Source organism: Acomys russatus, chromosome 15, assembly GCF_903995435.1.
Source record: "Acomys russatus chromosome 15, mAcoRus1.1, whole genome shotgun sequence".
NCBI lineage: Eukaryota > Metazoa > Chordata > Mammalia > Rodentia > Muridae > Acomys > Acomys russatus.
In genome coordinates this window covers 4,010,172-4,036,700 of record NC_067151.1, presented here as the reverse complement: position 1 = coordinate 4,036,700, position 26,529 = coordinate 4,010,172, and the positions used below count along the sequence as shown (strand labels likewise).

The following is a 26,529-nucleotide window of genomic DNA, read 5'->3' as shown; positions in this document are numbered from 1 at the left end:
GAAAGGTGATCCAAGATCAAAAATTTGTCACATGAGTGTGAAGAATGGAGCTTGTAGTCCTAGAACCCAAGTAAAAGCTAATTGGGCATATTTGCTTACCAGTTATTCCAGCTCTTGGAATCCACACAAAATATGGCTGATGAAAGTAGCCATATCATATAGCTATGGGCTCAACTGAGAGACTCTGCTTCAATGAGTAAGGTAGATAATGATCAAGGAAAATTCCTGATATCAACATCAGTCCTCCAATTTCAGATATGCACAAGTGTGTGCACATGCATAAGCACACACGTGTGCGCACGTGCGCGCGCGCACACACACACACACACACACACACACACACACACACACACACAGAAAAAGACAAACAGGCCTCAGACACATACAAATGAAAATCTATAAATAGGAAAACAGAGAATGAAACCATGTTGATCTCTTGTCAGGCATACACAGGTGTGTATGCTCATGTGCACAGAAATTCACACATAAAAGAATCAAGAGCAGAATAAATTGTCATTCTTCAAAACTACCAAATTAAGAAGTCCATGGATCAAGTACTGTGACATATTGAAGATTAACAAGATACTTCATTATAAATCAAATGTATAAAATTAAATAGTGTTCTTATCTGCAATATAAATTGTTAGAAATGTGTTTGGTGAAATAGGTATAAAACCATAAAAATAAATTTAGTGTTATTTGTACACTCTCAAAGATACAATATGAAATTTTGTTGACAGATATAAAGGCACCTATGTTAGTGACTAAAGTGTAAATATCATTTCTTCAGATAGGTCTATGGGTGCCTTACAACACTAATGAATTCCAAAAAAAATGTTTCCAGGAAGTTAAAAAGTGATCATTAGAGTTCATATGACAGTGGCAATCCAAAGTAATTGGATGGTGAGGATATGGTGGCACAGAAGCATAGTCATTAAAACACTAGCATAGAGGCTAAAACAAGATACATAGAAAAGCTAAAATTAAAACCATACATTTCAGAAACCTATATGGTAGCAGCTTCAGTAAGACAAACTATTCAACAAACTACATAGTAACAAGTTACTTTCCATGGTCCAACACCTAAATCAAAGATATCAACCTAAAAATTCAATCTTGGTGTTTCGAATTAAAACAAGAAAGTGTTTTTGTTTCTTTGTTTGTTTTGCCTGTTTCAAGAGAGGCTTTCTCTGTGTAGCCCTGGATGTCCTGGACTCAATTTGTAGAGCATGCTAGCCTTGAACTCACAGAGAGCCACTTGCTTCTGCCTCCCACCATCCCCGGCTATGTTAAATGTTTTTAGTGCACTTATTTATTTATTGAAAGGGAACATAAGAACCATGGAACATGTATGAAGGTGATAGGATAATTTCCTAAAATCAGTTCTCTACTCCACCATGTGCGTCCCAGCTATGGAACTCAGATCATTAGTCTAGGCAACAATATCCTTTACTTGTTGAGCCAGGCCCAAGGGAGTACCATCCCAAAATTATAAACTCCAGTCCCTAGCAATTCAATGCCCATTTAGGCCTCCATGGGTAGTACAAATCAAGGTACACAAAAACACGTGCATGCAAAACATCAATACACTTGAGTATTTTTAAATTAAAAAGAAGTAGATAAATTAGAAGGGGTTTATTATAATAAGTTTTAGGGATGCTACTTTGTAAATTATTTTATATTCAGTGTTCAAATGTTAATATAATAGTGAGTCTCACAGAGAAAATACATGTTGTCCCATCCTGTTATGAAGACAGGAATATATTAGCTTTCACTGTCTTCACTGTTTTCAGAAGCAAGAAGCAGGAAGCTTCGGTTGTGTCATGGTCATCATAGCATAACAAACACATAAAATAGAGTCTCCTAAGAAATTGTTAATGTTTGTCAGCAAAAAAGTGTAATTTTAGCTATTTGAAATCTTTTAGATTTCTGATTTTTAAAATTCTTTTTACATCTTCGTTATATCCCATCCTTCTTCTCCTTCCACTGTCACCCACCCTTCCTCTCCATCCTTCCATCCAGCCCAATTCTTCAAGTCACTTCAGGATCATGCCTGTTCTCTTTCTCTGTGGCCAGGCCAGGAGTCCCACCAAGAAGTAGTGATAAAAAGCTGGCATCACAGCCTATATCAGACACAGCCTCCACTTCCATTACTAGAATATATACATGAAGCATGAACTGCCCATTGGCTCAGTCTCTGTCTGGTCCCTAGATCCAATCTATGCATGGTCTTGGTCCCTAGCCTTTGGTTTGTGCTTCAGTTTCAGCAAGCCCCTCTGGGCCCTGGTTAGGTGGCTCTGTTGGCCTTCTTGTGGTGTTCGCTTTACCTCCAAGTCATTTTCTCCTTTCCCTCACTTTTCCATAAGACTCCCTACACATTGCCCAACATTTAGCTTAGCAGAGTGTTGTTAATAGTGTCAGGGGTTGGCTCTCTCCCAAGGGGTTGGTCTTGGGTGGGCCCAGGTGCTGGCTGGACATTCCCTCAGTCTCTGCTCTATTTGCTCTATCTTTATCCCTGAAAATCTTGTAGACAGGGTATATTTTTAGTCAAAGTTTTTGTGGTTGGTTTTGTGTTCCCCTCCCTCTATTAGGAATCTTGAATAGTTGAAGGATGTTCTCTTCTATCTGAGAAAATTGCATCTTGTAGTATTATTTTTCTGATGAGACTGGGTAAGCAATTTCTAATGTTTGAAAGAATATACAACAGTAATTATAAATAAGTGTTTTTAATTTCTTCTTTTACAGAAAAAAGAACTGTCAGTTTGCAAGTGCAGACAGTCACAAAATTTAAAACAGTGTCGAATGTTGTTGGATATCTAAAAGGTGTGACATCACCAGGTATGTAGGTTAAGTAATTATAATCTAGTTCATAGTTCATATGTAACAACCAAAATATTCTGTTTTTTTATAATTTCAAAATGGAGTTCAATATCCTACTTTATATGTAACTAGAGGTTTAGATGACTAAAAGATTGGATTGACATTGAATTCTTTCACTATGTTTTTCCTACACTACCTTATAAAAATATACACTAGTAGGCAGAGTATTGTAAAAGTCAGGGAAAGGAGCCAGGAGATAGAGTTTGTGTTAAATTGTTTTGGAAATTATTAGACATTATTTTTTGTCTTACCATGATACTATAAAATTTTTCATTTAATGAAAAATAATTTTAAAGAATATATCATACGTTTTAATGATGCTGTTTTGCACACAAATCAAGCTTTGGTCTCAAAACAAAACCTTCTAATGTTAAGCTCCATCCCAATCTGAAAATCTTGTCCATTGTAGTTCTGCCCAACGCCTCAATATTTTTAGGTTTCAAATGTCTTTTAAGGAAATTATTATCGAGTTAGATGTTAAATAACTTACCCCTTCTTATGAATTGCTGATAGAATCTTCAGTCTAATTATTAAGAATAAAAAAATTATCTGGTACATATATCAATTAACAGATTCTTCAACCTTGAAGGGAACATCTTTCCTGTCTTGGTATGTCTAAAATTCTGTTCTCCTCAAGGTTGCCAAATACAAATAGCCAAAATACTATAAATGAAATATTATATAAATCTAGATTGTTTCATGGTTCTTGCTGTAGGTAATTTATTGTATATATGTGTAATAATATAAATGTATATGTAAAAAATAAAAAAGAATTAATAGAGGTTTTATAGCCTTTAAGAATAGATTCATATCAGTATATTCTAACTCATCATGAGGCTGGATGGCAAATTATTTCATATATAGAGTTTGCAGCTATTTTATTTTATTGAACTTTTTTTTTTATTGTGTATATGTGAAAGGGAGATTGTGAGCACAGCAGGGCCATGATGTGTACATGAATGGCAGAGGACTTTTGAGAGTGAGTACTCTCCTTCCATCACAGGTCCAAGAAATAGATCCCAGATCATCATGGTGGTGGGCTAAGGACTTTAACTTGCTCAGCCAGTCCACCACCTGCAAAGTGCCACTACAGCGTCATTACATTCAGACTACTTCTGTAGATATGATTGTGACACTTACTCAATTTCTCCTTGGAGAATTATTCTTGCCCATGGCACTAGTTAAATTGACCTAATTGCTGACCTAGAGAATTTTGAAATCAAGTTTTACTTCCTTCCTATTCCATAACAGCCAACTCTTAAAATTTTCATGCAATATATTTATTCTTCGTGGTTCCTTATTGTACAACCTGTCAACACAGCATCCTTAGATGCAGACACAAATGAACTTAGAATTCCGCATGCTTGCACTTTACCCACTTATGTGGCTTTCATGATAAGCAAGTCCAATCAAAGTGTGAAAATATTTATTATCACTGTCCAATTTATTTTTTTTATTTTTTTTTTTATTTTTTTTTTTTTATTAATTTATTCTTGTTACATCTCAATGTTTATCCCATCCCTTGTATCCTCCCATTCCTCCCCCCCCCCCATTTTCCCATTATTCCCCTCCCCTATGACTGTTCCTGAGGGGGATTACGTCCCCCTATATATTCTCATAGGGTATCAAGTCTCTTCTTGGCTACTTGCTGTCCTTCCTCTGAGTGCCGCCAGGTCTCCCCCTCCAGGGGACATGGTCAAATGTGAGGCACCAGAGTATGTGAGAAAGTCGTATCACACTCTCCACTCAACTGTGGAGAATATTCTGACCATTGGCTAGATCTGGGAAGGGGTTTAAAGTTTACCTCCTGTATTGTCCTTGGCTGGTGCCTTAGTTTGAGCGGGACCCCTGGGCCCAAATCTGCCTATCATATTGTTCTACTTGTAGATTTCTAAGACCCTCTGTATCCTTTTATTTTGCTGTTCTCCCATGCGTCTCTCATTTAGAGTCCCAATAGGATGCCTTCCCCTCTGTCCCAGTTTCCTGGTAAGTGAAGGCTTTCGTGGGACATGCCCCTTGGGCTAGTATGCAGATATAAGTGAGTATATACCATTTGATTCTTTCTGCTTCTGGGTTAACTCACTCATTATGATCATTTCTAGCTCAATCCATTTATCCACAAATTTCGGGAATTCCTTGTTTTTAATTGCTGAGTAGTATTCCATAGTGTATATGTACCACAGTTTCTTTATCCACTCTTCTACTGAGGGACACTTAGGCTGTTTCCATGTTCTGGCTATTATGAATAAGGCTGCTATGAACATGGTTGAGCAAATTTTCTTGTTGTGTGCTGGACCATCTTCTGGGTATATTCCAAGGAGTGGAATAGCTGGGTCTTGAGGAAGCCCTATTCCCATTTTTCTGAGATAGCACCAGATAGATTTCCAAAGTGGCTGTACTAGTTTGCATTCCCACCAGCAATGAAGAAGTGTTCCTCTCTCCCCACATCCTCGCCAGCATGTGGTGTCGCTTGAATTTTTGATCTTAGCCATTCTGATGGGTGTAAGATGGAATCTCAGAGTTGTTTTGATTTGCATTTCCCTGATGACTAAGGAGGTTGAGCATTTCTTTAAGTGTTTCTCAGCCATTTGATACTCCTCTGTTGAGAATTCTCTGTTTAGTTCCAAGCCCCATTTCTCAATTGGGTTATTCGGTTTGGTGGTGTTTAATTTCTTGAGTTCTTTATATATTTTGGATATTAGACCTTTGTCAGATGTAGGGTTGGTGAAGATTTTTTCCCAGTCTGTAGGCTGTCGCTTTGTTCTCTTGACAGTGTCTCCTGCCTTACAGAAGCTTCTCAGCCTCATGAGGTCCCATTTATTAATGGTTGACATTAAGGCCTGGGCCGTTGGTGTTCTGTTCAGGAAGTTGTCTCCTGTGCCAATATGTTCCAGGCTCTTTCCCACTTTTTCTTCTAAGTGAGTTAGTGTCTCTGGTTTTATGTTGAGGTCTTTAATCCACTTGGATTTGAGTTTTGTGCAAGGTGACAAATATGGGTCCAGTTTCATTTTTTTACACATAGACCTCCAGTTAGACCAGCACCATTTGTTGAAGATGCTATCCTTTTTCCATTGAATGGATTTGTCTTCTTTGTCAAAAATCAAGTGACCATATGTGTGTGGATTCATATCTGGGTCTTCGATTCGATTCCACTGATCAACCAGCCTGTTGCTGTGCCAGTACCATGCTGTTTTAAGTACTATTGCTTTATAGTACAGTTTGAGATCAGGTATGGAGATTCCTCCGGAGCATCTTTTATTGTACAAGATTGTTTTAGCTATTCTGGGTTTTTTGTTTTTCCATATGAAGTTCAGAATTGAACTTTCAATGTCTTTAAAAAATTGTGTAGTTATTTTGATAGGGATTGCATTGAATCTGTAGATTGCTTTTGGTAGGATGGCCATTTTTACTATGTTAATTCTCCCGATCCATGAGCAAGGAAGATCACGCCATCTTCTCAGGTCATTTTCAATCTCTTTCTTCAGAGTTTTGAAATTTTTTTCATACAAGTCCTTCACTTGCTTAGTTAGGGTAACTCCTAGATATTTTATATTGCTTGTGGCTAATGTGAAGGGTGTGGTTTTCCTAATTTCTTCCTCTGCAAGCTTGTCATTTGTGTATAGGAAGGCTACAGACTTTTTTGAGTTAATTTTGTATCCAGCCAATTTGCTGAAGGTGTTTATCAGCTTTAGGAGTTCTCTGGTGGAGTTTTGAGGGTCACTTATGTACACTATCATATCATCTGCAAAGAGGGATAATTTGACTTCCTCCTTTCCCATTTGGATACCCTTGATCTCCTTTTGTTGTCTTATTGCTCTGGCTAGAACTTCGAGTACTATATTGAAGAGATATGGAGAGAGTGGGCAGCCTTGCCTTGTTCCCGATTTGAGAGGAATTTCCTTGAGTATCTCACCATTTACTTTGATTTTGGCTATTGGCTTGCTGTATATAGCCTTTATTATGTTGAGGAAAGTGCCTTGTATCCCCGATCTCTCTAAAACTTTAAACATGAATGGGTGTTGAATTTTATCAAATGCTTTCTCTGCATCCAAGGAGATAATCATGTGGTTTTTTATTTTCAGTTTGTTTATATGATGGATTACATTGATGGATTTCCGTATATTAAACCATCCCTGCATGCCTGGAATGAAGCCTACTTGGTCATGATGAATGATATCTTTGATGTGCTCCTGTATTCGTTTTGCAAGTATTTTATTTAGTATTTTTGCATCTATGTTCATAAGAGAAATTGGTCTGAAATTCTCTTTCTTTGTTGAGTCTTTGTGAGGTTTAGGTATCAATGAGACTATGGCCTCATAGAATGAATTTGGTAATTTTCCATCCATTTCTATCTTTTGGAGTAGCTTGAAGAGTATCGGTATTAGCTCGCCCTTAAAGGTCTGGTAGAATTCTGCACTGAAACCATCTGGCCCTGGGCTTTTTTTGGTTGGGAGACCATCGATGATTGCTTCTATTTCTGTCGGGGAAATGGGACTATTTAACTTGTTTATCTGTTCTTCACTCAACTTTGGCAAGTGAACTTGATCAAGAAAATCGTCCATTTCCCTTAGATTTTCAAATTTTGTGGCATATATGCCTTCAAAGTAGGATCTTATGATTCTTTGAATTTCTTCAGTGTCTGTTGTTATGTCTCCCTTTTCATTTCTGATTTTGTTCATTTCAATACTGTCTCTCTGCCTTTTAGTTAGTTTGGCTAATGGTCTGTCTATCTTGTTGATTTTCTCAAAGAACCAGCTTTTGGTTTTGTTGATTCTTTGGACTGTTTTCTTAGTTTCTAATTTGTTAATTTCAGCCCTGAGTTTGATAATTTCCAGGCGTCTACTCCTCTTGGGTGTTTCTGCTTCTTTTTTTTCTAGGGCTTCCAGTTGTGTTGTTAAGATGCTTATGTGCGATGTTTCCAATTTCTTTTTAAAGGCACTTAGTGCTATGAATTTTCCTCTTAGCACTGCTTTCAATGTATCCCACAAATTTGGGTATGTTGTTTCTTCATTTTCATTGAATTTCAGAAACTCCTTGATTTCTTTCTTTATTTCTTCCCTGACCCAGGTGTCATTTAGCAGAGAGTTGTTTAGTTTCCACAAACGTGTAGGCTTTTTGTTATTTCTGTTGTTGTTGAATTGCAGCCTAAGAGCATGGTGATCTGATAGGATACAAGGTATTATTTCAATCCTCTTGTATCTGTTGAGGCTTGCTTTGTGACCTACGATGTGATCAATTTTGGAGAAGGTTCCATGGGGTGCAGAGAAGAAGGTGTATTCTTTCTTGTTTGGGTGAAAGGTTCTATAGATATCTGTTAGATCCATTTGACCCATGGCATTGGTTAATGATGTTATTTCTCGGCTTAGTTTCTGTTTCAATGACTTATCCTTCAGTGAGAGTGGGGTGTTGAAGTCTCCCACTATTATTGTGTGGGGATCGATGTGTGGTTTAAGCTTTTTTAGGAGATCTTTTACATATGTGGGTGCCCTTGTATTGGGAGCATAGATGTTCAGAATTGTGATGTCATCTTGGTTGACTTTACCTTTGATGAGTATGAAGTGTCCTTCCTCATCCCTTTTGATTAATTTTGGTTGAAAGTCTATTTTGTTCGATACTAAAATGGCTACACCTGCTTGCTTCTTGTGACCATTTGCTTGGAATATTTTTTTCCAACCTTTTACCCTGAGGTAATGCCTTTCATTATGGGTGAGATGTGTTTCTTGGATGCAGAAGAATGTTGGGTCTTGTTTATGTACCCATTCGGTTAGTCTGTGTCTTTTTATTGGAGAATTGAGGCCATTGATGTTGAGAGATATTAATGACCAGTGACTGTTAAGAGTCTTAATTTTGATGTTGTTTCCAGTCGAGCGTTTGTGTAGTTGTGTTTTTGCCATGGGATAGTTATCTATTTCCTGGGTAGTTTTGGTTGTAGCTTGACCCTTTGGGATGGAGTTTTCCTTCTAGTACCTTCTGTAAAGCTGGGTTTGTGGATAGGTACTGTTTGAATTTGTTTTTGTCATGGAATATTTTGTTTTCTCCATCAATGGTTATTGATAATTTTGCTGGGTAAAGTAGTCTGGCCTGGCATCTGTGTTCTCTTAGGGTTTGCAGGATCTCTGTCCAGGACCTTCTGGCTTTTATGGTCTCTGCTGAGAAGTCAGGTGTAATTCTGATAGGTTTACCATTAAATGTTATTTGGCCCTTTTCCCTTGCAGCTTTTAATATTTTTTCTTTGTTCTGCAAGTTTTGTGTTTTGATTATTATGTGGCGGGCAGTTTTTCTTTTCTGGTCAATTCTATTTGGTGTTCTGTAGGCCTCTTGTATGTTTATAGGCATCTCTTTCTTTAGATTGGGGAAATTTTCTTCTATGATTTTGTTGAGAATAGTTTCTGGGCCCTGGAGTCTGATGTCTTCTCTTTCTTCAATGCCTATTATCCGCAAATTTCTTCTTTTCATGGTGTCCTTAATTTCTTGGATGTTTTGTGTCAGGAGTTTTCCAGATTTGGCATTTTCTTTAATGGTTGATTCAATATCTGTGATTGTATCTTCTAGCCCTGAGATTCGTTCTTCCATCTCTTGGATTCTGTTAGAAAAGCTCACCTCTGTGTTGCTCGCCTTCTTCTCTGAGGTCTCACGTTCTCGTTTTTCTTCTGTCTGTGTGTTTATCATTGAATCCATTTTCATTTTCAGATCTTGAACTGATTTTTTGATTTCTTTCATCTGATTTTTTGTATATTCCTGAGTTTCTTCCATTGCCTCTTTATAGGTCTTCAGAGCTTGAACCGTTTTAGTTATTTCTTTCATCTGGTTGTTTGCATTTTCCTGCAATTTTTCCAGTTCCACTCTATGTGCTTCTTTTATGTCTCTCACCTGTTTGTCTGCGTCTTCCTGCATTTGATTACGAATTTTATTTGTTTCCTCCATTATCATCCTCATTACTAAGGATTTGAGGTCATTTTCTTGTATTTCCGTTGTATTTGAGTTCTCTGGGTGGTTTTCTTTGGGATAGCTGGAAACTGGAGACGCCATGTTGTTTTGGGTTTTTTTGCGTATGCTTTTTCGTTGTCCTTTAGACATCTTGCCGTCTTTGTTTTTGTTGGGTAGCTTCCAGAGTTGAATGGAGGGTGTCTGATGATAGATTCACTTGTTTTCTTACGATTTCCCTAGGCTGCGAGCTCAAAGCTTCACTGGTGTGGATGTTAGGAGGTTAGCCCTGTTGTTCTGGTCTCTCACAGCCAGTGATCCTCAGTCCCTCTCTGCTGTGGATCCTGCAATTGTTCTGGGTCTCTGAATGAGCGTTGGGTCAGGCCAAGGTATCCACAGCCTTCTGTGTTCCCTGCCAAGTCCAGCCAGGAGCACTGGGACCGAACCACGGGCAGAACTCAGCTAGATTCTCAGGGCCAGAACCGTCTGCCAAGCTCAGCTAGGGATTTTGGGCCCAAAATGCACACAGGGCCCAGCCAGAATTTTTGGGCTGGGACTACGCACCAAGCTCCACTAGGGCCTTTTGGCCCAAAGTGCGTGCTGTGGTCAGTTATTGACTCAGGGCCCGAACTGACCACCAATCTCAGCCAGGAATTCTGGATTCAAACTGTACACTGTGTCCAACCAGAGTCTTAGAGCTGGTGGAACCGAGAGCTCTGTCCAGCCTGTGCCACAGCAGGAGAACTGCGGCTGCTCTGAGTTAGCGCCAGTGGTGGAACAAGTGCTCCACCCGGACTGTGTCCCCGCAGGGGAGCTGCCGCTGAGCTGAGGTGGTGCCTAGGATGGAACCGAGCACGTCACCCAGCCTGCGCCACAGCAGGAGAACTGCGGCTGCTCTGAGTTAGCGCCAGTGGTGGGACAAGTGCTCCGCCCAGACTGTGTCCCCGCAGGGGAGCTGCCGCTGAGCTGAGGTGGTGCCTAGGATGGAACCGAGCACGTCACCAAGCCTGCGCCACAGCAGGAGAACTGTGGCTGCTCTGAGTTAGCGCCAGTGGTGGAACAAGTGCTCCGCCCGGACTGTGTCCCCGCAGGGGAGCTGCCGCTGAGCTGAGGTGGTGCCTAGGATGGAACCGAGCACGTCACCAAGCCTGCGCCACAGCAGGAGAACTGCGGCTGCTCTGAGTTAGCGCCAGTGGTGGGACAAGTGCTCCGCCCGGACTGTGTCCCCGCAGGGGAGCTGCCGCTGAGCTGAGGTGGTGCCTAGGATGGAACCGAGCACGTCACCAAGCCTGCGCCACAGCAGGAGAACTGCGGCTGCTCTGAGTTAGCGCCTGTGGTGAAACCAAGTGCTCCGCCCAGACTGTGTCACCGCAGGGGAGCTGCCGCTGAGCTGAGGTAGTGCCTAGTGTGGAGCAGCGTGCTCAACTAAGCCTGCGCCACAGCAGGGGAGCTATGGCCACGCTGAGTTAGTGCCTCAGGCAGAATTGTTTGCTGGGCCGGGCCAATACCCGGGACTCTGGGGCCGAACTGTCCGCCGAGTCCAATCTGGGTCCAAAGGCTCCACGCGACCCAAATCCTGCCCCGAGTCCCCTCTCCCGCAGCAATTCCCACCAGCCACCACACCAATCGCCTCCACCGGAAGGCTATGAGCTGCAAACCTCAGCCGCCGCTGCTGGTGCCGCTGGTGCTGCTGCCTCTGCCGCTGCCGCTCCGATCAGAGAAAAACCACGCTCCTCCCGTGTGCAGGGGCATGCAGGTCCTCCGCACCCTGGTCCCTCCGAACCGTGGAGCACTCCCGCTGCCGTGATGTTCGGACCTCGGTGTTCCTGGCTCAGAAATCTGTGCAATTCCCTGAATTGTTCACTGGAGCCTCCAAACGTGGTCCACACTGCTCGCCGCCATCTTGGATCCTCTCCACTGTCCAATTTATAACTCATTACAGGAAACACAGTTGTACAAATGTATACAGAATTCATGCTAAAGGAATGTAAATCTGCTAAAAAAAAGTTTTGCATGAAAAATTGTCAAATATTGCTAAATTTGAGTCCATGTTGAAAAAATTTAAAAGGTTACTTTTCATAAGATTTTTTAAATTACAAATTGTAAAACCCATAAACAGACATTAATTGTTAATTATTCAGGATACAGTCCATCTCAAATAGACCTTTCAAATATTTCTGGAAGATGAGTGAAAATAATTATCTAAGCATTTGTTGTTGAAATATATGACAATATAATGTTGCTTATAGTTCTATATCAATAGATAGATAGATAGATAGATGTAGATGGATATATAAAAGAGAGTATATAGATGATGGATAGATAGCTGATAGATATATAAATAGGTAGATAGAGATTATAGATAAATGATATATAGATAGATGTAGATGGATAGATAAAAGATATACATAGATGATGAAAAGATAGACGATAGATATATAAATAAGTAGATATAGATTATAGGTAAGTGATAGATAGATAGATAGATAGATAGATAGATAGATAGATAGACAGACAGATAGATATCTTAAGAAAATGCTTAAAGATCAAATTCATCACTGGTTCCAGGTCAATAACAAAAATTTAAATAGTAGCCAGGTGGTGGCGCACACCTTTAATCACAGCACTCAGGAGGCAGAGGCAGGTGGATTGCTGTGAGTTCAAGGCCAGCCTGGTCTACAAAGTGAGTACAGGACAGCCAAGGTTGCACAGAGAAATCCTGTCTCGAAAAAAAAAAAAATTAGATTGGCTTATACCATTACAATTCTTATAGCAGTCTTTGTCCTCGAGTAGTCAAGGGATACTTCATTTATTCCATGTCCATCCAGGGCCTACATTATGCCAGATACTATTCTTGTGTATATACCTGGGGTGGGGTACCACTGATTGAATATGGAAGTCAAAAGACAATTTTCCTGTGTCATGTTTCTCCTTTCGCAATGTGGGTCCCAGAATCAAACTGAAGTCCTCTTTTGACAACAGGCACTTATAATTACTGCACCATCTTGCTGACCCCTGCCTGGATAGTTACATGGAACATCTCATAATAAAACAATTATGAGATTGCTCTTTACATAACATAGAGTTAGTTGGTCAATTAAACTGACCTTGGTCATTATCGTGAATAACATGCACTGGGGAAAAAAAAAAAGGACATGAGAAATATCTGGAGCTATATTTTGATCCTGTTTTAACAATGAGAACAGCTAGTGAAAGGACCATATCCATGAATCATGGCAAGTGTTCTACAGGAGCATCTAATGAACTGTTTGTGGCCACATGACATAAAATATGTAAAAAGTTAAATTATCTCAGTAGTAGTGGTCATGGCTTGATTTTGACGAATTTTATTTTCTTTCGGAGAATGGAGAGAGGTTAGAAGCATAAATTGAAACTATAAATATATCCCTAAAAGACTACTTTTTAACAAAGTCTATACACGACTGGAATATTTTTAACATACATAGCTCCTAACTCACTTCTTTTTCAGATGTATTAATAACGCATTGCTGTTTACCAAGCACAATACATTGTTTATTGTGCACTTCCCACCGTGGTGCTAGCAAATGTTAGATAAGAGTTTAATTGTGGTATATCTGTATACTTCATTAATTCAGATTTGTGTTGTAGAGTACAGTAATATGGATCTAAGCTTTGGATGCATAATTGGCTTTAGCAGGTGCTTCTGCATTGATAAACCCAGATGTGTGAATCAAGGCAGAGGGTGGAAAATGCTAAAGTGGTATTAATTAACAGAACAATTTGGCTTAATTATTACTTACTTATGCAACAGGATTATGTAAATGTCATTAAGTTTATTGTTGAGATTTACATTTTTTTAAATGGCTCTTATTTCATTCTATTTTCAGACCGGTATATTATAGTTGGCAGCAACCACCATGCTGGAAACCATTATAATGGACAAGAATGGGCCAGCAGTACTGCAATAATCACAACCTTTATCCAAGCCTTGATGTTAAAAGTGAAGAAAGGATGGACGCCTGAACGTACTATTGTTTTCTGTTCATGGGGTGGATCAACTTGGGGAAATATTGGCTCCTATGAATGGGGAGAGGTGAAATAAATTCATTAATTACAGTTCTTTTCTTTTTCCTCTATCTTTCATATTCCATATATTATTAGCTAGTACTTACTGAAGACAAAGAAACTAATGATCTTGTCAAAAGTGCTCTAAAAGGAGAGTCCCTCCGTTGCTGTAAGGCAATACCTGCATATCAATTGCAATAATGTTTACTTCATCATCATACTTCTACTTAGCAGATGATATTTTAGGCAACTGAAACATGGTAGGCATGTTTATACAGACCATTACTGATTTTCTATATTTACCAAACAATAGCATTACCAAACAATAGTAAACATTCATTAGCACGACACTGATTTTATCTATGCAATGAGAAATTTCATTAAAATATTAATTGTTGTCCTACCTTTCTTCCTTCTACTCCTTTAGTCCTATCTCTCTTCCCCAGCTTCCCCGCTTTTATATCTACCTTCCATCAAGAACTTGAATCTTCATCCAGCATTGAGATATGTTAGTAAGCAATTGTGTTATTTGAGTTGAAACACTCTTGGTCTGTCTGTGTGTCACAAAGACACAATAATCAAGCGGAATGTGGCAATCAATAACTAATGCCATACTAACAAGATTGTGAACACTGCAAAACTTTCACATATTTTAGGTAATTTTATAATTACTGGAAAAGAGATTCAAAGCAAACGCATTTAAAAAAAAGAAGGTAGTTTTGAATAGGACAACCATTTGTTCACTGTCTTCACTTTGTGACAAAAATAAAGTCAATAGGAATTTATTGGGACAGTTCATTTTAGATCCTAAAGAAAGATAAAATGCCTAGTAAGATTAAAGAAAATGTGAATAAGGGTTAGAAAACAAAATAATGTAGTTAGAAAGATTGCCCAGTGGTTACGAGAACTTGCTGCTTTTGCAGAGGACTGGATTTGTCCACACTACTTACCTGGCAAACCAGGTACCTATATCTCCAGTTCCTGGGAATCTGATGCCATCCTGTAGTCCTAGAAGGCAGCATGCATACTCATGGGGTAGGAACATAGATGCAGGCACTCACACAGATTCAAAAGAGATTCTAAAGCAAAACCAAAACAAAACAAAAACCATATGTACTTTTTCAAGGGTAAATCGTCTTACAGCTGAGGAAATGTCCATGTATGTAAATTCAAGAAGACTAAGGAACTTCAGGTGACTATTTCAATTCCTGCAAGGGATTGGTGAGAGATTCCATTCAAAAAGAACTCTTCAAGTGAAGAAATTCTATTGCTTTGAGAACTTTCTTAAAATTCAGGATGAAAAACAGTAACCAAGTTTTAAAGTTTATTTCATAACTTCAAGATAAGTACAATTTAAAACAAGTTTTGTGCATGTTAATGGATGTGTGCTGTTTTAAGTAAACAATTACAAAACAATAAAATGATTCAGTTTTCTAGTAAGTGTTAAGAAAATGTCTCTATTTCATAAAAGAAAAGGTTTAATTGTGGCTGGGTTACCGTTCAGAGGTTTAGTCCATTATTATCACAGCAGGAAGCCTAGTGGCACACAGGCAGACATGGCACAGGAGAAGGAGCTTAGGTTTTTACATCTGTATCCACAGGCAGCAGGAAGAACAAGACTCTGGCCCTCAAATATTGGTCTTGTATATTTGAGACCACAAAGTCCATCATCAATGACACACTAAGGAAATGTCTTTAAAAGTGCTTTTAAACAGCTTCCATTATGTCTACAACTTTCACAATCAACTTATTTTAATATTCAATTAGTAACCATGCATAGACCACATTCATAGAATAGTTTTTCTCACATTATTTCCTAAATTAAATAGCTTAAACTCAAGTTCATAGAGAATTGTACTGCAAAAATTCCTTGAAAGCATTGACATGTCAGATGAAAATTAAAGAAACATGTATTTGCATGTATGGGAGTAATTTTTCTAATGATGTAAATATTCTCTGACACATAAAATACAAATTAATTTTAATTATTTTGTGAATCTGTTGTTCTGTTTCACAACTCTATAATTTCCCTAAGGAGATAAATATAAAAACTGCTATGGTCCAAAAAAAATAGAAAATGTATTTGTATACACATAAACAATAAAAATAGAATCAAGAGGTTCTATTTATATATTTATACATGTATGTGTATGTCAATTATAAAGAATAATATGCTATAAACGTAAGATAGAATAAGGATAAGGGAGGATTTGGAATAAAGTTACCTGGGAGAGAGGAATAGAGGGGGAAATGTGGTATAATTGCATTTCAATTAAATTGTGTGTGTATGTGTGTGTGTGTGTGTGTGTGTGTGTGTGTGTGTGTGTGTAAATCTGAGCAAATTTATACACTTAGTTATCTTCTGACCTCTTAGATGAGTAAATGGAAAAAGACAGAAGTAATGAAAATGATCAAGGATATTGAGAGGTCACTATTGACTAATAATTGTAATTGTCCATATAATAGAGTACATCAATGTATCCCACAAAAACATATCATCACCATCCATTTGAAAGGAAGTTTAGACCCTTGGTTGCTTATTCTGTTTATTCTTATCCAATCTGTGCCTTCCAAGATTGAAATACTTTCTTTCGTACTGAGATCAAGTGGAGGTGAGCAAGAAAAAGCTTTGTTTGAGTACCTTCTTGCCCATTATAATTTTTTTTTTTTGCAAGTTGAAGTTAACAGGATTCAGTGAAGTTGATCAATAAATTTGCAATTCATGTTTGTAGCCATGCAAGTAATACAGAATTGACTCAGTACTGATGCTGATCCCAGAGGGAAATTATAGCATGTCCTAAAGCCAGCTCCTATAAACTACCATTCTTTCTGCAAAGAATATGTTCACAGACTTCTCTGGAGATATGACAAATTTCAGAATAAGGAAATTGAAGTTCAGATCTTTTCAATGATAGACTTGTTATTTTAACATGAGACCTGTCTAAGACTAGCTTCCTCAAGTAAGTATATGGTTGTCTGTCTTCTGCAGTGCTCATGAAAATCACATTAACAGATAAAAGTGTCTGTGATCATGTGGGGTTTTTTCATTTTATTATTTTATTCATATTACATCTCGATTGTTAGCCCTTCCCCTGTTTCCTCCGATTCTTCCCTCCCTCCCAGTTCCCCCCTTCTCCCCTCCCCTATGTCTGTGATTGAGGGAGACCTCCTCCCCCTATATATGCTCTTAGAATATCAAGTCTCTTCTTGGTAACTTGCTATCCTTCCTCTGAGTGCCACCAGGCCTCCCCATCCAGGGGACATGGTCAGAAAAGGGGCACCAGAGTTCGTGTAAGAGTCAGATCTCACTCTCCACTCAATGGTGGAGAATATCATGTTTGTCAGCTAGGTCTTGGTAGGGGTTTGAAGTTTAATCATGTGTTTAAAGAACATTTTTCATAGAATTTAAGTAATACTAGACATTTTTACCATATTATATGAGAAATTACTCAAGTTTTTAATTACCAGTGTGTTTATTTAAAAGATGAATTACTTTTAAATAATTACTCATTTCTCTCACAAATTTGTAGATACATTTCCAACATTACGCAGATAAGCCAAGGATACAGGACACTATGATCTTTCTCCTCACAGTGTGGTGTCAACAAACTTCAGCATGCAGGACAGGGGCATACATGCAAAACCCCATTGAATTGCCCCTAGCTTTAGTGTACACAGTATTCATGACAGTTTTATAAGATAATATCTTCAGGCTCACAGTTCTGAATTGTCTAATATTCCTCAAAATAAGATTTTATTTGTGCAAAATTAGCTGACTTCTTCACAGGGACAGTCTGTCAACACTATCCAGGGAAGCACACCAGTGCTGGCCTCTAATTCAGGGACTATAACATTAAGAACTGTCATTGAAGAAAATTCCCACTCAGGGTTCTCTAATTGAACCAACATTAATCTAACCCTCCAAACCTTTTTCTATTAAAATGATTATCTCATGTAAGTGTACTTTAACGGTTGGTTCATTCTGCTTAACTGAATAAAGCAAGAGTGGAAAGAGAGTTTACATGTAGAGGAAGAATTAGCTTTAACACATGACGCAATATTTTACAACATGTTTCTGAAAATGGTTATAATTTGACCTCATGTTTGTCATCTTAATAAAGAAGAATCTGCTATTTTAATTGCACCAATGGTATAACTTTTCAATTTTTTTATTTCAGGATTTTGCGAAGATTCTACAAAAAAATGCTGTGGCTTACATCAGCCTCCATAGTCCCATCCGGGGCAACTCCAGCCTGCATTCAGTGGCCTCTCCTTCTCTCCAGCAACTGGTAGTAGAGGTAAGATAGATCATGTGTGAGGGGAATAATATTACAAGGCTGCATATTCCTGATACATTAATAATTTTGGTGTCTTTCATTTAATTATTCATAAAATGACCTATAAGAATTTAAAAGATTTTTAAAAAAATGGCTATTACTACATTGGTTTGTTTGTTTTATTGTCCACCTGATTGCTTTTGTGAAGGAGTCTCTCCATGTAACAATGATTGCCATAGAGCTCATGTTGTAGACCAGATTAACCTTTTCCTATGATTCCCCTGACTCTGCCTCCATGTGCTGAGTTTACAGATGTGTGTCAAAATGCTCAGCTTTTCTTTTATTCATCAATATTCCCTAAACTTAATTTACTACACTCTGAAAGTTTTGCCTGATTATGTATGTGCATATATGTAAGAAATTGTGAATTATTCTGAGATAGATAAATCAAAACATAAGTTTTGAAATACAAATGTCTCTCTTAAATTCCAAACTCTACATTGGTACCATTTCTGTGGAAACGTGGCTATTTTGACATTTCTTCACACTGGTTGCACTGGTTTGTACTTTTGTAAATTCTGGAATGGTCCTAGATTTTTAACAACATTATGATTATTGCTGAAGACAGCAGTACAGCAATAAACACATTTAACATATTTATAAAGTATGAGCACTTGAGAGGCTCAAGCAGGGTCATGAGTTTGAAGCTAGTGATGGCCACATAGTGAGACTTTGAAAAACAAACAAAATGAAAGGAATTTGATTATATCTTTGTGGAAAAGGAAAAATGATTCCAACAAAGTGTTATGAACTGTATAGTTCACGCCATTTCACTATGACTAATAATTTCTCACATACCTCAGGAATTTAGCAGGACACTTTTCTGCTTTGTCAGTTGATCTCACACTTACATTTTCACAGCTTACTGTACACAAAGTTTTCTGTGTTGCTTCTCTGTATGAAGACAGCCAGTCCATCACTGGGGTGCAGTTTCTGTCGATCCCCAGTCTCTGTTGCCGCACATTGGACTGGCATTTAAGGTGATGCAGAGCTTCCATGGAGCACCATGGGAACCAACTTAGACAGAGATCATAAAAACTGATTTGTATCACCGTTATTCTTGATTGAAAGGTAATGCAAAGTAATACTTTATGACTTTCATAACATATTTTCTAGTTCAATAGTTTTCATTGGCGTTTTCATATATCATGCAATAAAGACATTGAGAAAGACAGAATGGAAAAGTGTGTACATTTAAGAGCAGATGTACCCTAGTGTGCATGCCATAAATTTTATCTGGATTGTCATCAGATTCACAAGACATCCACCAGAGGAAGGACCTGCATGTTTTCCCCCTGGGAAGTTGAGATATTTCTAAGTTAGTGAATGACCAGGAAAAAGAACCCAGGTACTTAGAAATAGAAGAAGGACTTTATTTGTTTGTTTGCTTTCATTTTGCATATCTAGGTATTGACACTAAGATATTGCACAGCTCTAGATTTAAACATTAGATATAATATTTTATGATTTAAGGATTTCATCCATGCATACAATGTTTTCTATCATATTCACTACAAACTCTTTCCTCTATCTTCTCCGTGCTCCATCCCTCTCCTCTTAGTTCACAACTCTATTCCACTTACTATTGTGTATTTCATTTTTTCGTGACCCACTGGATACAATTTGTGCTGTCTATATACCTCTGGATTTGGAGCTATCAACTAATACATGGGCAATCAACTAAGAGGCCACAACCTTAAAGGAAAATGACTCTCTATTCGCTCTTCTTCCCAGAACTTACTCTGTAGACCAGGTTGGCCTTGAAATCATAGAGATTCACCAGCCTCTGCCTCCCTGGGTACTAAAATTAAAGGTGTGTGCCACCTACTACCTGGCTGATATTAATACTTTTTAGTCTTCAAACATTTTTAAGAAATTGATATATATTTTCGAACCATAACCTACTTCTCCCTTTTCTGTGTGTTAATTGCCTCAGTGCACCAGATGAAACTACAGAGAAGTAACTTAGAACTTTATATATATATAAAAGAATGGCAAAAAACACTCAAGTATTAAGTGCTAACATATTAATTAAATAAAGGTTCAATAATGGATTTTGTTAGTTGTTTCTAGTTAGTTTTCAGAGTCTAGAAGCATGATTCTCCTGGTAATTCATGTATTTTGGAGTAATAGTGGCATGTTTTTTGTCCAGGTGTTTATTACGTAGAACCAGAATTGTATTATCACAGGATAGACAAGTGACAACTTCAGCTGACACAGCGGTAGTTTCTATAGGGAAGGTGTGTTAGACACAATCCTACCATTAATGTCTGAATGTTCAAGCAGCCTCATGTCGTGACTGATGTTTGGGATAACAGTATCATTTGGGATTTTAGTGAAATTTTTATCAGTGTTCAAAACAATTGAACATTTTTTCTTATTATGTAACTCTTTTTAAAAGGCATTATAATTCTAGAACTTTACTTTATATAACAAAGTTAACTAAGTCAGCCTGCTACTAATATTATAACTTATTTTCAATTTTATCATTCACAAACATTTAAATATGTAGCCTGTGTATATGTTTGTTTGCTTGTCTGTCTGTCTGTGCGTGTGTGTGTGTGAATCTGTGCATGTATGTATACTTAGTTCTTCTGAATAAATCAATGTGAAATTTAAATTCTTTTTAAAATCTAAATGTACTGTAGAAAATACACAGATCAGAGACCTTGGCTGATGAAACATATCTGACTTCAGACAAAATATTTTATAGCATCATGGCTAAGATGCCATATGTTTTTATGGCAAATAATGTTTTTAAACATTCATATTCAGTACTAATACGGATATACCTCTGATTCTATACAGCTTTTCACTCTCGGGTTTTGCAATCATCTCAAATAGATTACAGATAGTACTGATTTTGCCCTTAGGAGAAAATTGATATATCATATAGTAGTCAGTGCTCTGCACATCTTAAGTAAATAAAAATGAAATTTCTAAAAGCTTATTTCCGGAAGGCATTAAGCATTTATACATATGAAAGTAGTTAATATAGCCATATACTACTCACATAATGTTTTTTTTTTTTTCCTTTGGAGACAGAGTTTTTCTGTGTAGACTTGGCTGGCCTGGGCTCCCTTTGTAATGCAGGCTGGCCTGAAACTCACAGAAATCCATCTGTTCCTGCCTCCCTGAGTGTTGGGATTACAGGAGTGTGCCACCATGCCTGGATCACATATTACTTTTAATTACTTGACAGAAGCTGGAAAAAATGTAATGACATTTAAGTGCACACACTGTTACTGCAAAACTGCAAGGGACAGGAAAATTTCACAAAGCCTTCTTAGAGTTAATAATGATGGTTGTCTGGTTTGTTAACTCTTTTAATTTTGTTTTAGTGTTTTATATATAATATGGTAGTTTGAAAGAAAATACCTCATATGTTTGAATGCTTAATCATCAGTTGTTGGAACTGGGACGGATTTGGAAGTGTGGCATTAGAGGAGGTGTAGCTTTGGTGGAGGAGGTGTGGCCTAGTTGAAGGAGGTATGATTTAATTGGAAGAGGTCTTTCATCGAAGGTGGGCTTTGAGGTTTCTACAACCCATGCCAGTCCTAGTTAACTCTCTCTCTACCTCATGCTTGTGGAGCAGATGTGAGCTCTCACATACTTCCCCAGAGCCATGGCTGCCTGTCAACCTCTCTGCTCCCCATGATGATGGTCATATATTCACCCTCTGAATCTGTACAAAAAAAATCCCTCAGTTACATGCTTTGTTTTATAAATTACCTTGGTTATGCTGTCTCTTCACAGCAAAGGAAAAATAACTAAGACTTAAAGTTTTCCCTCAAAATATGCTGTGCAGATGCACCAAATCACATACTTAGTGGAGCCAGCCCAGACATGGGCAGCAATACTACTTCCAAATTCCCACAACGGGTTGGAGAGGTCATTACTAGGTGATTATTGATTTAAAAAACTAAAGTTGTATATGAAATTAATTTAAGTGTTGCAGAGCACAGTGAGCAGATGAAATGTCCCTATTGTTCAGGAGCTGATGTTTTGCTAGAAATGTAAAGCATGCAATAATATCTATGAGAAAGTTATGACTGATTTAAACTGCAGTAGAATTCATGGGAAAGAGGCAATGGGACTGGCTGAATTCCAATACATGCATTATAGGACAGTTGCATAAACATGAAAGGACTCCAAATCCCACTCAAAGACCAATCCTTCTGTCATGTTAGCTAGCTCCTATGATACCAAACCACTAGTTTCTTTTCAAACTTGCTAGAGTAATATTCCTTTTCACTTTTTTGGCTCAATTTAAGCATGCTGCTAATGTGCTAATGATAGTCACTCCCCTTTAACTCCCTGTGGCTGGAGGTTGCTCCTCCTACCCATGTATGCCATACTTTTCAAGGGGCCAAAAATTAAAAGAAGTCCTGGGAGGCATTAGCTTAAATGCTCCAGTTGGCAATAAATTAACTTAAAGAAAGAAGAGGTATTTATTAGCATTTCTTGGTTCAGTGTTCTATTGTCATGATATCTAATAAGTAGGTGTAGCCTAGTATATGTATTTAAACCTCTATGGTAATAAATAGGTATTCCCTAGGGATAGCGTCATGGGAAGAGAACTTCAGTATGGAATAGCATCAGCTAAAATATCCAAAAAGGGAAGTACTGCATCTTTTAGTAACAAACATCAAATTTTGGGGGCCACATTGAAACACGACTACATTCTGGGGATATGTATTTCACAATGCAAACATTACCAAATCCAGAACCAAATAAACAGCTTGCAATTATTGTCAGATTTCTTGTATCTCCTTACTGTATACCTATCTGTGTTTTATGTATGGTTATGAGTTGAGGAATCTCTCAAACAGAACTTACTGCTTTTTCAAGTTAGTTCTAGTCTCTCACTATTTGACATTTTACATGTCTACATGATAAGGTATGAGCTAAATTTTAAATAAAAATTGATTAAACATGGTGATATTTAGCATGCTGACATTTTGAAACATGGAAGATATTTTTCCTAACTGAAAACCTTCCACATCATTTAGCGAAACCCTGTATATTTTATTGTTAGAGCATTTGAAATGTAACCAATCTAAGTGGATCAATGTCCTAAACAGGCACACATAATCTTTGGCTTACTTAAAGGATTTTATTGCTATAATAAAATGTCATCAGCTACAGCAACATGGGGGAGGAAAGGATTTATTTCACCATTCATCTTATAGGTCCTCCCCTGAATAAACCCAGGACTCTAGGATGCATGTATGAAATATGTTTGTTATCCTGTCTTCACACAAATGCCCTCATTTTATTGTGTCTTCGTAACATTATTTTCAATACATATATTTCACAAATCATCACTTTCTAACATCTTTGACCAGCAAACGGGGGTTAGATACATGAGGTTGTCCAATGTTTGGGCAAGCATGACACTCTGCACACCTTCAACGCTAAGTACAGCTCTGCACTAAAGTACAATTTTACAGTGTGACTTTACTTTTACTTTATATTATTCATTTGTAACAATGCACATGATTTTTATGTATCACATTTTAGTTAAGTTAACTTGTGTATATATTTACCAGACCTGGATGGCAGGAAGTGTGATGGGAGACATGACACAGTCTTTGCTCTTTCTCACTCTATTCTTGATAATTATAATGGGCAGACTAAAATTAAGCTTGTTTTTATTATCCTTTGCCATAAGCGAGCATAGAGAAATGTGCTGCTATTCTTTGTCTTTCATGACAAATTATATAACTATTGTTTGCATTTTATTTTCTATTTTGTTGAGTTTATTGATCATAAATTATTTTCATTTTTTTAACTCATGAATTCTGATACTGTTCAGTGGATTCTACTTAATTTGTCTTTTTTCTTCCTTTGGGACTTCTATTACAAGTCAACTAAAATGACCATACAGGCTAATATACTGATTTAAAATCCTGCTTTACACTAACTTACCACTTCATTAATGCCTTCCATTTAAAATTGTAATTCTATTGGCAAGACTATTTGTCTCCTAGGTTTACAAGGCTTTGCTCTGTGTTAAGGGCCAGCAGTCTCTCAAGTTTATTACTGTTTTAAGAGGTTTTCTGTTCCGTGTACACTGACAATATGTAAATCCCTTTTTATTTAAATCTAGATACCAAGGGAAGTCTTAGATCTGTTTGAAACACTGAGATTCATAAGACAGCTTACTAAAATGTTTGAGTTGTGTAGCTGAAGAGAAATTCAAACAATTCGAGGTATTAGCAAATTAAGCTTGAATTCATCCACACAATCATAATTAATGCTCCATTATTAAAATGGCTTCAGACAAGTAATTTTTTTGTCTGTGGGTCTTTATCCTGGACATTAGCTTGGCAGAACTTCAAAGGACAGCTGTTCATTCAGGGAAGGTGTTAGTAACCAGCGTTGTTGGCAGACCGCATGTCTGTGTTTAACTACCGAGTCATTAATACAGCTCAGCACATGTTTCCATTTTATGAGACAAAATTCACTCTGAGGATTTGTTATGGTTTATTTTTCCCCAACTGCATAGGTACTATTTCTTATATGTTTGAAGAATCATCAATAATATCATTTTGCCATTTGTCCCACACGGCTATGATGGTTGCAGTTAACATCCTGAATATTTTGTATTTTTATGAGTAACTAAATGAATTTAAGTTTTATGCTATAAAAACAAGTGAGTGGGAACACTCTTTAACATTGTAACTTTGGGATCAATTCAGTGTCTCTTGGCAGTTTCCTTTGATTATTGTGACTTCACATTTTCAAATGCTGTTGTAATAAAGACAATTTGCCTTTGAATGGTTGGCTTGGTCTTGTTCTAAAACAAAGTAATTTGATTTTGTAAAGTAAGAAAAAATCAATAATAGTGGTAAATAAATGACCAAATAATTAAACAATAACGTGGCCTTGATTAAAATAATTTCCCCTTGTAGGTTTCTAGGACCCTCTGGTCCTTCTATTTCTCCATCTCCTATATTTCTCTTACCTAGAGTATCAGTAGGGTGTCCTCACATGTACCCCGAACCCCTGGTAAGTGAAGACTTCCGAGGGACATGTCTTTTGGGCTAGTACCCAATTATAAGTGAGTATATACCATGTGACTCTTTCTGCTTCTGGGATAACTCCCTCAGTATGATCATTTCTAGTTCTATCCATTTGTTCAAAACAGGCTACCAAATGAGATTTGATTGCCAATGACCATATAGTGGGGGAAGAGGTCCCCCTTGGTCTTAGACACAGGGGAGGAGAATAGGATGAAAGCGGGAGGGAGGAACAGGAGGATACAAGTGATGGGATAACAATGGAGTTGTAATCTGAATAAATTAATTAAATAAGAAAAATAATTCCCCATTGTGTTATGAAAGACATTACTCTCAACTAAAAAGCTCAGGGAGTAGATGAATAAGATGGCCTGCTCCAAACCTACCCCCTTCAGAAGCTTATCTTTTTTTAAAATTTTTTTTATTAATTTATTCTTCTTACATCTCAATGGTTATCCCTTCCCTTGTATCCTCCCATTCTTCCCTCTCTCCCATTTACCCATTATTCCCCTCCCCTATGACTGTTCCTTAGGGGGATTACCTCCCCCTGTATATGCTCATAGGGTATCAAGTCTCTTCTTGGTAACCTGCTGTCCTTCCTCTGAGTGCCACCAGGTCTCCCCCTCCAGGGGACATGGTCAAATGTGAGGCACCAGAGTACGTGAGAAAGTCATATCCCTCTCTACATACTGGGAAAAGATCTTCACCAACCCTATATCTGACAAAGGTCTAATATCCAAAATACATAAATAACTCAAGAAATTAAATACCACCAAACCAAATAACCCAATTGAGAAATGGGGCTTGGAACTAAACAGAGAATTCTCAACAGAGGAATATCAAATGGCTGAGAAACACTTAAAGAAATGCTCAACCTCCTTAGTCATCAGGGAAATGGAAATCAACACAACTCTGAGATTCCATCTTACACCCATCAGAATGGCTAAGATCAAAAATTCAAGCGACACCACATGCTGGCTAGGATGTGGGGAGAGAGGAATACTCCTTCATTGCTGGTGGGAATGCAAACTAGTACAGCCACTTTGGAAATCTATCTGGTGCTATCTCAGAAAAATGGGAATAGGGCTTCCTCAAGACCCAGTTATTCCAGTCCTTGGAATATACCCAGAAGATGGTCCAGCACACAACAAGAAAATTTGCTCAACCATGTTCATAGCAGCCTTATTCATAGTAGCAAGAACATGGAAACAGCCTACGTCTCCCTCAGTAGAATAATGGATAAAGAAACTGTGGTACATATACACTATGGAATACTACTCAGCTATTAAAAACAAGGAATTCCCAAAATTTGTGGA

At 37.8% G+C, this 26,529-nt stretch overlaps 1 protein-coding gene across 1 annotated transcript in view; it reads left to right on the top strand.

Moving 5' to 3' along the window:
• LOC127199602 (inactive N-acetylated-alpha-linked acidic dipeptidase-like protein 2) overlaps nucleotides 1-26,529 on the top strand; it is a 356,127-nt gene that overhangs the window by 207,184 nt on the left and 122,414 nt on the right. Inside the window, exons 5-7 of the mRNA XM_051157743.1 lie at nucleotides 2,746-2,838; nucleotides 13,674-13,879; nucleotides 18,030-18,149. Coding sequence (XP_051013700.1) covers nucleotides 2,746-2,838; nucleotides 13,674-13,879; nucleotides 18,030-18,149 — 419 coding nt within the window. The remainder of the gene's footprint in view (nucleotides 1-2,745; nucleotides 2,839-13,673; nucleotides 13,880-18,029; nucleotides 18,150-26,529) is intronic.